General features: G+C 40.1%; 1 protein-coding gene across 7 annotated transcripts in view; it reads right to left on the bottom strand.

The window, feature by feature from the left end:
* The window catches only part of svep1 (sushi, von Willebrand factor type A, EGF and pentraxin domain containing 1), a 239,394-nt gene that overhangs the window by 15,384 nt on the left and 210,682 nt on the right, over window positions 1-13,328 (bottom strand). For all 7 annotated transcript variants that reach the window (XM_072588116.1, XM_072588121.1, XM_072588115.1 and 4 more), the window contains 2 exons: window positions 9,199-9,369; window positions 4,336-4,431 (listed from right to left, as the gene is read on the bottom strand). In XM_072588116.1, coding sequence (XP_072444217.1) covers window positions 4,336-4,431; window positions 9,199-9,369 — 267 coding nt within the window. The remainder of the gene's footprint in view (window positions 1-4,335; window positions 4,432-9,198; window positions 9,370-13,328) is intronic.

The following is a 13,328-nucleotide window of genomic DNA, read 5'->3' as shown; positions in this document are numbered from 1 at the left end:
AAGAAAATAGAAAGTTTTGAGAGTACTGATTGCAAAAAGCAAAAAAGGCCAGTTCTTCGCAATGGCATTAGTGAAATTATTGTTCAGACTTTTAATCCAGAAACTCAGCTAATAAGTCCTGTCAAGGCAGGTGATGGAATTTGAATCTAATAAATATCGGGAATTAAGAATCTAATGATGACCATTGTTGATTGTCAGGAAAAACACAGCTTGTTCACCAATAGAAGGGAAGACACCTCACTATCCTCACCTGGTCTGGACTAGATGTGACTGCAAACCCACAGCAATGTGGTTGACTCTCATCTGCACTTAAAAATGGCCCAGCAATCCGCTGAGTTGTATCAATCTCTATGAAGTTTCAGCCAAGAAAGGAAACCAAATGGACCACCTGGCATTATCCTAGGCACTGGAAATAACAATGGTACAAGTAGCCTTATTGATCCTGTAAAATCCTCCTTACTACCATCTGGGAATTGTCAAACAGACTAGTCAAGCATGAGCCTGACATAGTCATTCTCATCCCCTCCACCTTATCCCAGATCCAACCTTCCAACTCGGTACCGCCCTCATGACCTCCTACTTCTCTATCTTCCTTCCCACCTATCCGCTCCACCCTCCTCTCCGACCTATCATCATTACTCCCACCTTCATTCTCCTATTGTTCTCTCAGCTACTTCCCTCCCAGCCTCACCCCCCACTTCCATTTATCTCTCCACCCAGGCTCCCAGCCACATTCCTGATGAAGGGCTTTTGCCTGAAACGTCGATTCTTCTGCTCTTTGGATGCTGCCTGACTTGCTGTGCTTTTCCAGCACCACACTCTTGACTTTAATCTCCAGCATCTGCAGTGCTCACTTTCGCATAGTCATTCTCATACCTGACAGACCAACTCCAATGGGAGACAATCTAAATGCTATCCTTTGATATTCAATGGTATTACCATCACTAAATGCCTTACTATCAACATCCTTGGGGTTACCATTGACTAGAAACTCAACTGGACTCACAACATGCATACAGTGGCCACAAGACCAGGTTAGGTGCTAGAAATACTACAGCAAGTATTATCTCCTGGCTCCTCTAAGCATAGGTTAGGAGTGTGATGGTAAACTCCCCATTTGCTTGGACAGGTGCAGCTCCAACAACACTCAAGAAGCTTGACACCATCCAGAACAAAGCAGCCTGCCTGATTGGCACTGTTTCCTCAGACAACAAGTTACTTCCACCAAGGATCAGTAGCAATACATGCATTATCTACAAGATGCGCTGCAGAAATTCTCCAAATGATCCTCAGACTCCCAAACCCACCGCCACTTCCATCTAGATGGACAAGAACAGCAGATATATGGGAACCCCTTCACCTTCAACTTCCCCTCCAAGCCACTCACCATCCTGACTCGGAAATGTATCTCCGTTCCTTCACTTTTGCTGGATCAACATCCTGGAATTCCTTCCCTAACAGTGTTGTGGGGCACCATGCAGCATGTGGACTATAACAGTTCCAGGAGGCAGCTTGACACCACCAGGGCAACTAGGGATGGGCAGTAAGTGCTGGCCATCCAGTGATGCCCACGAGTGGGTTTAAAAAAAGGCAAATGATTTACCAAAATTTGGAACAGTAATCTGTCTTTACAGTTTACACCGAATAACCTGTTGTATACTTTCTGCATTTTTTCTTTTACATTCTACATAAGTGGGGTTGTCCAGTTGCTGACTTATTGTTCACATGATGATCCACTTCCACTTGTAATTACATATGCCAAAGGTTTTTTGGCCACTGCACAATGAATTAACCATCTGACCAGCTGTCATAAACAAGGTGAAGAATACATGGGCCAATGAGTGTTGCTCATTTTAGTGAACCATAGATTGGATCTAGGGAAAGATGTGCGGGGACAGATGAAGGTTCAGTAGGTGATGTCGAAATTCATTTTTCAGTTGGTTGCATATTGTGAGAATCAAGAGCTTTTCATGTAATAAAGATAAGCAGAACTGAACCTCTGTGCCTGGAACTCGAAGGAATAGTATTTTAATGTACAAAATGAGGAAGAGGAACTATATATCTGACTCTTGAGCATGCCTCTGAGAATATTTGTTTTATTTTGCAACAAGGGAGTTTCATACAGATCATGTGGCTGGCTGCCAGCTCTGGCTGGGTGTATTCATGGGAATCATGTCATATCTTACATGCCTCTAACTACCTCACCCAGTTTACACTGTCTCTGTTTTTTGTTATCAAATGTTTTTATAATCAAAATAATACAGCATTGAATTAAATTGTGAATTTTTTTAATGGCCTCTTATGATTCCTATCCCACATTTATTGCTCTCAGCAAGTGTCCAGGAATTCCATAATCCTCACAAACTCCAGGACAAAACTGAACTGAGTCTGCTGGATCTTGGCATCTGTTGTAATGCTGTGTATCAGCTTACAGATTCCAGAAAATGTAAACTTCAACTGAATTAAAGATGCATTGCTCATTGTGACTCACATTTCTGCAGTCTCTCAAACTGTGTGAAAGCTTCCTCAAATCAGAATTAACTACTTCACTGCTGGGGTCGGTTTGTGTTGAGTGAAAATTGGCAAATGATCAACATGTGTCCTCCCATTTGCTTTCTTAGCTATGCATCGTGTCTTATGTTGGATTTTTCCACATTAATTAGCACATGCTAACTATTAAATTTAATCCAGTGTTATATTACTAATACTAAATAATGTGAAAATAAGAGCTTGTTTAAAATCTAAATTTACTTCCCACGTTTTGCATACTTGCTTTTAAATTGAATAAAATTGGAATTAAGATAAGCAAGAATATTACTAAATGGGAATTCTTTGTTGTTTTGGTGCTGGTTGTCAGGATTGAGCACATTCGGGTCAGATGGACACCTGGTACAAATGGATCAAAGTAGAAACACTTAAGGATGAATCACCAAGTAAGAACTGAATTGAAACACCTTCAATATAGAGTTCAGAACAATGGAATGAAGAGAGAAAAAGCAAACCAATTCAGGTCCATTGGAGATTATTGACTCTGTGCCCAATTTATCAGCCCCAGATGAGTACTTATTAATGTTTAATATGGCAAGTGGCAGACCCCTTGTGAATCTGCACCTTGAGATGAGTTCAGTTTAATAGTTACCCAGGAGTTACAGTAGTTTTAAAAAAAATTCTGTAATGTTTCTCAGTAAATATTACATTTATGTGATTTGGGACCCTCCAGATTCTCTAATGTGAATGGATTCTTTCACAGAGTTCCAGGTGTAGGGGGAATTGCCCATTGAAAATTTCAATATCTAGGGCAATTCCCATGCAGCCAGCTGCTTTAGGGATTCCATAGAGACCTCATGCGCCAATCCAATCAATGCTGTTCCAATAACTCCCTTACCATGTTTCTCTTGCCACAGAACATTAGCATTTTAAAATTAATTCATAGGACAAGGGCCTCGCTGGCAAAGCCGGTATATATTGCCCACCTTTAACTGTCCTTGAGAAGGAGGTAGTGAGCTGCCTTCTTGAATAAAGCTGAGTGACTTGTTAAAAACTGAAGGAACTGCAGATGCTGTAAATCAGAAACAAAAACAGAAGTTGCTGGTAAAGCTCAATAGGTCTGGTAGCATCTGTAAAGAGAAAGTGTCACCAGATCCGAAACGTTAACTTTAATTTTCTTCACAGATGCTGCCGGACCTGCTGAGCTTTTCCAGCAACTTCTGTTTTTGTGAGTGACTTTCTAAGGGCTCTTAAGAATAAATCATATCATTGTGGATCTGAAGTCACATGCATTTCATTTCAGGTAAGGACAGCAGATTTTTCATTCCTAAGAGAGTACTGGCAAACAAAATTGTTTTTTTACTTGCTTTTTTTAACTGTAGTCAGGGGGTTTCCTGCTTTCCATTATCAATGCTTGTTTTTTTTATTCCAGATGTTGAGTTTAACTTCGCCAGCATTCATGGCAGGATTTGCGTTTGTTTCTCAAAACTATTAATCCAGGCTTTTTGAGAATTGCCCACCAACATAATTACTCTGGTACCAACTTCAAATCTTACTACAATCTATTTCCAACTTATTAGATTTATATCCCTGCTGTATCTAGTTGACTAATATTACTTTTCACCCAGCACAGGTAATGATGGACTATCATATTGGAGGCCAAGACACAACTGCTTTTCTTAAGCCTTCTTGTTAATTTGGGCAGGTTGTTTTGGGAGTGACTGAACCAGTCAACGTTCAAGAAGAAGTGTTAAGACGAGAGGCCAATTTTAACCAAATTGGTCATGCAGTACTCCATGGTACAGTAGCACTGCAGATGGCAGAATGATGCAGCCTTGTAATACTCACGGGTTTCACAGAGACGCCCCATCCATCCTTCAGGACAAGTGCATGTGTTTGGTCTTTCACAGGCTCCACCATTCTGACAGGGAAACCTGCAGACAGCTAGTTGAATAGAAACCAACAGTAAACGGTTAGTGTGAAGCATGAGTATTTAATCAAATAGTACGTGGACTAATTCTAGATAAATCCTGATCTACTGGTCAGTACCAATATTTTTCCTCCCTTTATTTTTTCATGGGATGTGGGCATAACTGGTAAAGTCAGCAGTTGTTGCCCATCCTTAATCTTCCTTGAGTGACTTGCTGAGCTATTTGGGAGGACAATTAAGAGTCACCCACTTTGCTGTGAGTCTGGATATTGGCCAGACAAGGTAAAGATGGGAGATTTGCTTCCCTGAAGGACACTGGCAAACCAGTGGGTTTTGTTTGGCAAATATTGACAATAATTTTATGATCATTATTACAGAAATTTTATTAATTGGATTTAAACTGCACTGCACTAATTGGTGGGTGAAATTTGAATGTATGTACGCAGAGGATTAGCTTAAAATTCTGTGTTACCAGTCCAGTAATATTACCACTACAAGCCCATCTCCCCAGTTCCTGGACAAATGGAAATAGTAGATTGAACTGAATGAATATTGGCTAGAGTAAACAATATTAGTGGAGAAATATTGAGCAGTTTAGCACCTTTGATTAAGGACAAGATTAAATGCATCCCACGTTGCTCAGAGGAGCAAAGTAGATAGCAGAGATTTGGATCATTATTTCTCAAACCTGTCTGGCTGTACATCTGGTGTTGGAAAGGTAATGATGTACTACTGCTTAAAGATGAATATATCCCAATATTGTTGTCCAGTCTGTCTATCTTTGCTAGTGGGCAAAGTATTGAAAAAAATACCAAGAGATAGTCCAAATTAACAGTGAGAAAAGCATGATTGACTCGAGCAGTCAACATGAATTTCTTTTAAGAAAAGGTCATGTCTATCTTGATATGTATAACTAACATTTTCTGAGGATGTATACAGGAATGTCATTGAAAATGCAACAGGAGTTCAGTGCGAATGTAAAAGGAGGGTCAATGAGGCTACAACAGGAGGTCAGTGAGGATGCAACAGGAGAATCTATAAGTATGTACCAGGAGGGTGAATGAGGATATAATAGAAAGTCAATGAAGATGTAATAGGAATGTCCATGAGGATGTAATAGAAGGTCAATGATGGTGTAACAGGAAGATGAATGAGGATATAACAGGTGGGTCAATGGAGATATAACATGAGGTCAATGAGTAAGTAGCAAGAGGGTCAGTAAGGATGTATGAATATGTAATGGGAGGGCCAATGAGGATGTAACAGGACAGTCAATGAGACTATTACAGGAGGTCAACAATGGTGTAACAGGATGTTAATGAGAATTTAATGGAAGGTTGAATGGAGAAGTAATAGGAGGGTCAATGAGGATGTAATAGTAGGGCCAATAAGACTGTAATAGGTGAGGCAATGAGGCTGTAATAAGGATGTCAATGACGATGCATCAGAAGGGTCAATGAAGATACAACTGTAGGGTAATGAGGATGTAACAAGAGGGTCAATAAAGGATAGCATATGTGATGTATTTGCCAAAAGTTTTGGTAAAACTGTTTGACAAGATCCCACATGACAGACTGGCCAGAAGAATGAGATCCAAGGAGAAGTGACAGGTTGGATCCAATATCAGCTTAGTAGCAGGAAATAAATGAATACCAAGTGTTTTGCTGATTGGATGACTGTTTCCATTGGGATTTTGCAGGGTCCAGTATTGTGTGCCTTGCTTTTCATGCTATACAAAGCCAATGGTTGACTTCATTTTAGTGGACATGTTTAAGCTACAAAAACTGGCCATGTAGTTCAGTGATGATGAATCAGTCCACTGGTCAGGTGAACAGAAAAGCAGAGAAATGGAATTCTGTCTGGGAAAGTATAACATAATGCATTTGGGGAGATTATATTGGACTTGTATAAAACAATAGGCAGACTGCAGTGAGAGTCCTGCATACAGTTGTCACAAATTACAGAAAAGATATGATCACATTAGAGGGAACATGAAATGGAGATTTGAGAGGATTTTGCTAGAAATGGAGAATTTTAACTTTGAGGAAAGTTTGGTTAATAAGCATTTTATTTTCTTTTGAACAATGGAAATTGACAGGAGGTTTGATTAATGTATGTTAATTATGAAGTTACACAATAGACTGGTTAGAAAGAATCCATTTCTGTTAGAAAGATAATAGCCAAGGGGTGTAGATTTAAAGCAAAGCAGAAGTTACTGGAAAAGCTGAGCAGGTCTGGCAGCATCTGTGTAGAGAAATCAGAGTTAACATCTCGGGTCCGGTGATGAGGCAGGGTCACTGGTTCCGAAGCGTTAACTTTGATTTTTCTTCACACATGCTGCCAGACCTGCTGAGCATTTCCAACAACTCCTTTTTTTGTTTCTGATTTACAGCATCTGCAGTTCATTCAGTATAGATTTAAAGATGATGTTTGGAAGGATTGGAGGGGAACTAAGGACAATTCTTTTTTCATGAGGATGCAACAGGAGGTCAGTGAGAATGTAAGAGGAGGATCAAGGAAAATGGCAACACATTTTTTAAAGTGGAACTGACTGAGAGGGCAATAGATACAGAAACTCTCACTGCATTTGAAAAAGCTTGGATGTGCACGTGTGGTACTGCAAAGCTCCTGTCACATACCAAGAACTACAAAGTGAGTTTGACAGGGAGAAAAATCCAAGAGTTCTGGAGAAGAGTCATATCAGACTCGAAACATTAACTTGTTTTTTCTCTCAGCAGATTTTGCCAGACCTGCAGAGTTTATCCAGCATTTTCTGCTTTATTTTAGATTTCCACCATCCACTGTATTTTACTTTTATTCAAGAGATGTATGGCTTCCATTCAAGCCATCAATCTATCTATGTTCTGATGTATTTCTGTAACAGATTCACTGGATTATTGTTCAATGGTTAAGAATGTGCGCTAATGTTATGAAATGTTCATCTTTTACTTGTGATCTTAAACTAAAGTCAAGTTCCAGGAGATGTGATTGGTTTCCTAACAGGACAGACACTGCTTGAACTATGTTGGTTGCAGCTCAGTAGATAAAGTTCTCGCCTCTGAGCTAGAAGGTTCTGGGGTTCAAGATTCACTTGAATTTTATTATACGAGCCAAAGCTACCAGTACTGAGAGATTCTTATGCTATTGCAGGAGCTTCCTCCTCCACGAAGCCTTCTACAAAGGTCCCATTTTTTGTTTGAGGTAGGAGTAAGGACTCCCAAGCATTACTTTAAGAAGAAACAGATTTCCACTGTTCTGCCTAATATTTATCCCCAAATTAACATTGCAAAACAGATTCAATGGTCATCACCATCAAGTTTATGGAAGCTTGCTGTATACAAATTGGCTGCCTTATTTCCAATGTTGCAATAATGACTACACTTCAAAAATACCACATAAGTTTTAGGATGTAATGAAATAGTAAAATGTGTCTTGGAAGTGCCAGTTATTTCTATTGCTTTATTAGCCTCTTTTCTCAAGTCACGCAATCTGACCTTGGATAAGGTATAAAGGATTCAGGCTGAACAAAGTTTTTATTTCCTGCAGTCTCAGCAAGGTAAGAAACATCTAGAAAATTCTTGATTCTTGAAAATGATGTTGTGTGATCACGCTCACATTGTTTCCAAAGCATAGTTTCTGCAGAAAACCAATGTGGTGAAGCAATTTTCTTGTTATGAATGAGATTTATTAAATTTCCTAAGTTGAAAGCAAAGAAGTATTTGGTGAGGTATTTTGTCTTTGCTGTATTGTGCCTAATGTTTTGTGCCTTCCCAATGCTTACCAGTCTGTGTAATCTCCCTTTCAATTTTCATTGTAGTCCCTAAGCAACAAAGTTTCCACAGTAACATCAATGACTTGCATTCATAAAGCACCTTTAATGTAATAAAACAATACAAGGTTGTTCACAACCAGAAAACAACAAAGGCGGTGTGAGGAGATATTTGCTTTAGTAACAGAAAGCTTGATTGAGGAAATTGCTTCCTAGGAATGTTTTGAGAGGAAACCTGAGCATATAATCCAGGTGATAATTACTGTGTAATAATGTCTGAATGCTGCATGTTACAAGATGAGCTGGCCCATTTCACAACAGTAATTATTGATTTGGGTTTGGAACTCACTGCCTGACAGGATGGAAGTTGCAGACATTTAATTGCAAACTTTAAAAACTTTGAAATGTTCCTCCAAAGGTGACTTATACATAAAGTAGAAAAGTGAATCACCATTGTAGATGGAGTTAGTTCCTGAAATAACACTAGCATCTGATACAAAGAGTGGGGTGTGTCTTAAACTTCCCACAACTGCATCACATAGAGCATATCTCTGGCTTGATCCCCACACCCAGCTACAACACACTAATATGTAAAACATGCAACTGTTGGGTGAAAAATTAAAGTTGACTATGAATGTGAGCATGGCTTGTTTTAGCTGAAAAGGGAGTTCAGTTGATATGCTGAGAATGTGCAGGAATATGACTTTTTGGGAGGCCAGAACATAAAGGGTTGTTATATAAGATAAGTCAACTTAGATGTCATGATTTATGGAATTTTAAACATGATTTAAAATGAGTTAAAGGCAAGAATGGATTTGTTCTGAAGTGTCCTGTGATGGGAAAAACTGCAGATATTGGAGATAAAACTACTTAACAAGGCCACTGAAACTCACAGAAATGTTACTGCAGATGAGGAAGTGTCTTTACAAAAGTAGGGACAGAGAGAGAAAAGAAAAAGTGTGATGATTAGTGGCAATTATGCAGTTTTATCAAGTTTGCGATTTTTCAATACCTCTGCAACTGGGGGGTTTGCTCCAGGTTCCATTCTCCAGACAACTACTTGCTCGAGACCCTTCCAGCATATATCCACTGTAGCAGGAGTACGTTGCTATGTCTCCCACGTAGTGAAGCAATCCTCGTACAAAGGCATTTTTAACTTGAACTGGTGGTCCGCATGTTATTTCTTTGTCAAAGGATAAAAGCAACAGCAGTTACAATTTATGAAATTACTTATGTGGAAATAGCATGAGGGAAGGGACTGTTTCTGTGAGATCACCAAAATGCAAAGAGATCAGGAGCACCACAAGTATTCACAACTTGGCAAGGGTCACGGGACCTGAAACATTAGCTCTGTTTCACACCCCGTAGATGCTGCCAGAGCTGCAGAGTTTACCCAGCAATTAATTTTCATTTCTGCAGGTTTTTTTTATTGTGTGAAACAAACTGGTTGAACATCTGTTGTTTGGGAACAATTTTGTTTCGGTGCCCATTGAGATAAAGAAGAAAGTGGGGACTGCAGAGGCTGGAGATCAGAGTGGAGAGTGTGCTGCTGGAAAAGCGCAGCAGGTCAGGCAGCAGCCGAGCAGCAGGAGATATGATATTTCAGGCAAGAGCCTTTCATCAGGAAAGCGCCCCATTCCTGATGAAAGCCTTATGCCCGCAACATCGATTCTCCTGCTCCTCAGATGCTGCCTGACCTGCTGTGATTTTCCAGCACCACACTCAACGCTCATTGAGTTAAAGGACGATTGGTTAGAATGTCTATCCTGTATTGCATTCACATAATGAAATAAGTTATGATACTTTAAGTTGCTGCTTTAGTCCACTACTTTCAGATTGAGATCACAATTGAGAGTTACATTATTTTTCCAATCCTGTCTCCTAAGCAACTGGACACAACCTGTAATCTGTCATTCTGCAATGGAAACACCATCATTGTAAATACTTGAGATTAAAATCACCACACTTCAAACTGCACAACAGAGAAACAATTTTCCTGAATTTGGCAATCTCACTTAGATTGTTGCTATGCATCTTCTTTCTTTACAAAAGGAGGGAGCTTTGTATTTCTGAGAGGCAACTCCAGTCAGGGCGTATCAGAAATGTGGAGCTGTACTTCCATTCTTTTGTATCGTAGAAATATTGGGGAAAGAAAAATCACATTTATATTTGCAGCAGTCAGCTGCCATATTCTGAACTTGAAAAGTTCTGACGCTACTTTGACAGCTGTCAAACAGTAAGTATATAAGGTAAGTGTGACATTAGGATACTGAGAGCATAAGGTGCCTGCTGGGTGAGGGTACAGGTTGTCGGCTCAGAAGAAGCAGGGTACAGGGTGGGTAGGGTGCCAGCTGGGTAGGATGCCAAATGGTTTAGGGTGCCACGTCACAAGGGTGCAAGGTGGTTAGGGAGCCAAGTACGTAATGCAGTGTTTAGGGTAGGTCAGGGTTTATGGGAGAATTCAGGTCTAATAGGCATCAGACAAGGTGGATATCAGAACTGGAGACAATGAGAGTGGAGCAGGGTTGGGGGTTGTGTCCAGCAGTGGCACTGGTGAGTCCAGTCTGCTGACAACAGTAGGGTTGAAGGTCAGATAATGGTGGCAGCAGCAGAGTTGTTGGGTCTGGTGGTGGTCTAGTTTGTCAGGGATTGGATCCAGTGGGCGTGGGGGGAGCATTGGTTGTCAGCTCTGGCAGTAGTGATGGTATGAACAGGTTGGGTTTGGCAGTCATTAGTAATGGTGGGTGTCTAGCAGCAGGGATGTCAGTGATTATCAGGGGTCAGATCCAGTATATGTGGTCAAGGTCTTGGGGACTGTCAATCTCCTGGAGTTTTGGGATCCCCAGGAGGTCAGGGTCAGGGAGCAGCAAGAAATCTGGAAGAAGTGGAGTTAGAGGTGTGCATGGTAACTATGGGTAAAAACAATGACTGCAGATGCTGGAAACCAGATTCTGGATTCGAGTGGTGCTGGAAAAGCACAGCAGTTCAGGCAGCATCTGAGGAGCAGGAAAATGGTAACTATGGGGTCATTTTAATAGTTAATGGGATTTAGACATTGTATCTAACTTTTACAGAAAATCAATTTTACTTAATTTCATGATTTAAATGGAGATTTTCAGAGGGTCCCAGGCGAAAAAAGAATTGCGTGGCGGAAAGTTCAATTACCCAGGTAATTCCTTCAGTCGGCTATGTGGTGATTTTACAGAGTCCCCATGAACATGTCTCATCTACACTGGAATAATGACTGTCTGGCCATTGGAAAATCTAGACCTAAGGTCTGTTCTACAATATACAATAGTTGAATTATTATTTTGAATGTTTTTCTGTTCACAGGATCTTGAAGATTCTTAGCCCCAGGTTTAGTTTAATCAGTGAATTTCGGACTGGATGGAAGCCAGGTAATTAAAACCACGCCTATATATTCGACACAGATTCCCCTCATCATAGATTCTGTCTCAGCTATTTTAAGCCTTGACAGAATATTCATCCAGTCTCTCAATGCACAAAGGGTTATCAAGCAAAAATTCTAGAATATTCAACAATAAGAACAGAATATGCAATTCAATAGCCTTTTGTCAGAATCTTAATCAAAATCTTGGAGCTGTCTCCCTAACAGCACTGTGGCTGTACTTACATTGATTCTATATTACTGATCAGGAATAACATCTCTTCACTTACTCCCATAAGAGACAGAGACTGGACTCCATCTCGCTGGTTAGTATGACCAATAATGACTGAGTGACTATGTAGTTGATAACCTTTCTGGATGTAATGGTCACTTTTGGTATATGTAAGCATGACACTGTGGCATGTTAGGAGGAACAGTACAATGTCTTGCTATTTAAACAGAATGCATTGAAGTTTTTTTGTATAACACTTCAATAAAGTGAATAAGCAGATAAGCAAAGTTTGCAATTCTACAGTTTCCGGCTTACTGTTTAGAAAAATGATTGGTGATCTCATTCAAACATACAAAATTCTTACAAGATTCAATGGGGTAGATGCTGAAAGGATATTTTCCTTTGTCTACAACCAGGTTTCCCCATCTCAAAATAAGGGACTGGTGATTTATGGTGGGACAGTTGATGAACAGTGGATGACTTTCAAGGCAATGTTTCAAAGTGCTCAGCAAAAGTATATACCAGTGAAAAGGAAGGACTGTAGGAAAAGGGGTATTCAGTTATGGATATCTAAAGAAATAAGGGAAGCTATCCAATTAAAAGAGAAAGCATACAAATTGACAAAGACTAGTGGGAAACTAGAATGTTGGGAAAACTTTAAAGGTAAAAATAAGGACTGCAGATGCTGGAAACCAGATTCTAGAATAGAGTGGTGCTGGAAAAGCACAGCAGTTCAGGTAGCATCCGAGGAGCAGGAAAATCGACGTTTCGGGCAAAAGCCCTTCATCAGGAATAGAGGCTTTAAAGGTCAACAGAAGGTCACACAAATACGATAAAGACATGTAAGATAGATTATGAGAGTAAACTAGCTCAAATTATAAAAACATTCTATAAATATATAAAATGGAGTGGCTAAGGTAAACATTGCTCCTTTATAGGATGAAAAGAGGGTTTTAGTTATGGGATATGAGGAAATGACCGAGGCATTAAATAGGTATTTTGTGTTGGGCTTCACAGGGGAGGATCTGAGTAACGTGCCAGTAACTGACAAGGAGATGAAGATAGGTGAGGACCTGGAGATAATCATTATCATGAAAGAGGTAGTGTTGGCAAGCTAATGCAGCTAAAGGTAGACTAGACTCCTGGGCTCTGGTGGATTGCATCCCAGGATACGAAAAGAGATGGCAGGGGAAATGGCAAATGCACTTGTAGAAATTTTCCAAAATTCACTGGACTCTAGGGGCAGTTCCAATAGATTGGAAAACAGCAAATGTGACGCCACTGTTTAATAAAGGAGGTAGTCAAAAGATGGGGAATTATAAATCAGTTAGCTTAACCTCTGTAGTGGGGAAAATGCTTGAATCTACTATCAAGGAAGAAATAGGAAGTACAGATTGTCCCTTTGGGCAGAAAGCAGCATGGGTTCATGAAAGGCAGGTCACGGTGGACAACGGGGTCCCAGTAGATGTGGTGGATCAAGATTTCCAAAAGGCATTTGACAAAGTATCGCACTGCATAAGAT

Source organism: Chiloscyllium punctatum, chromosome 2 (genome assembly GCF_047496795.1).
Source record: "Chiloscyllium punctatum isolate Juve2018m chromosome 2, sChiPun1.3, whole genome shotgun sequence".
Lineage (NCBI taxonomy): Eukaryota > Metazoa > Chordata > Chondrichthyes > Orectolobiformes > Hemiscylliidae > Chiloscyllium > Chiloscyllium punctatum.
The sequence above is the reverse complement of the archived record's forward strand: the minus strand, read 5'-3'. Positions and strand labels throughout refer to the sequence as shown.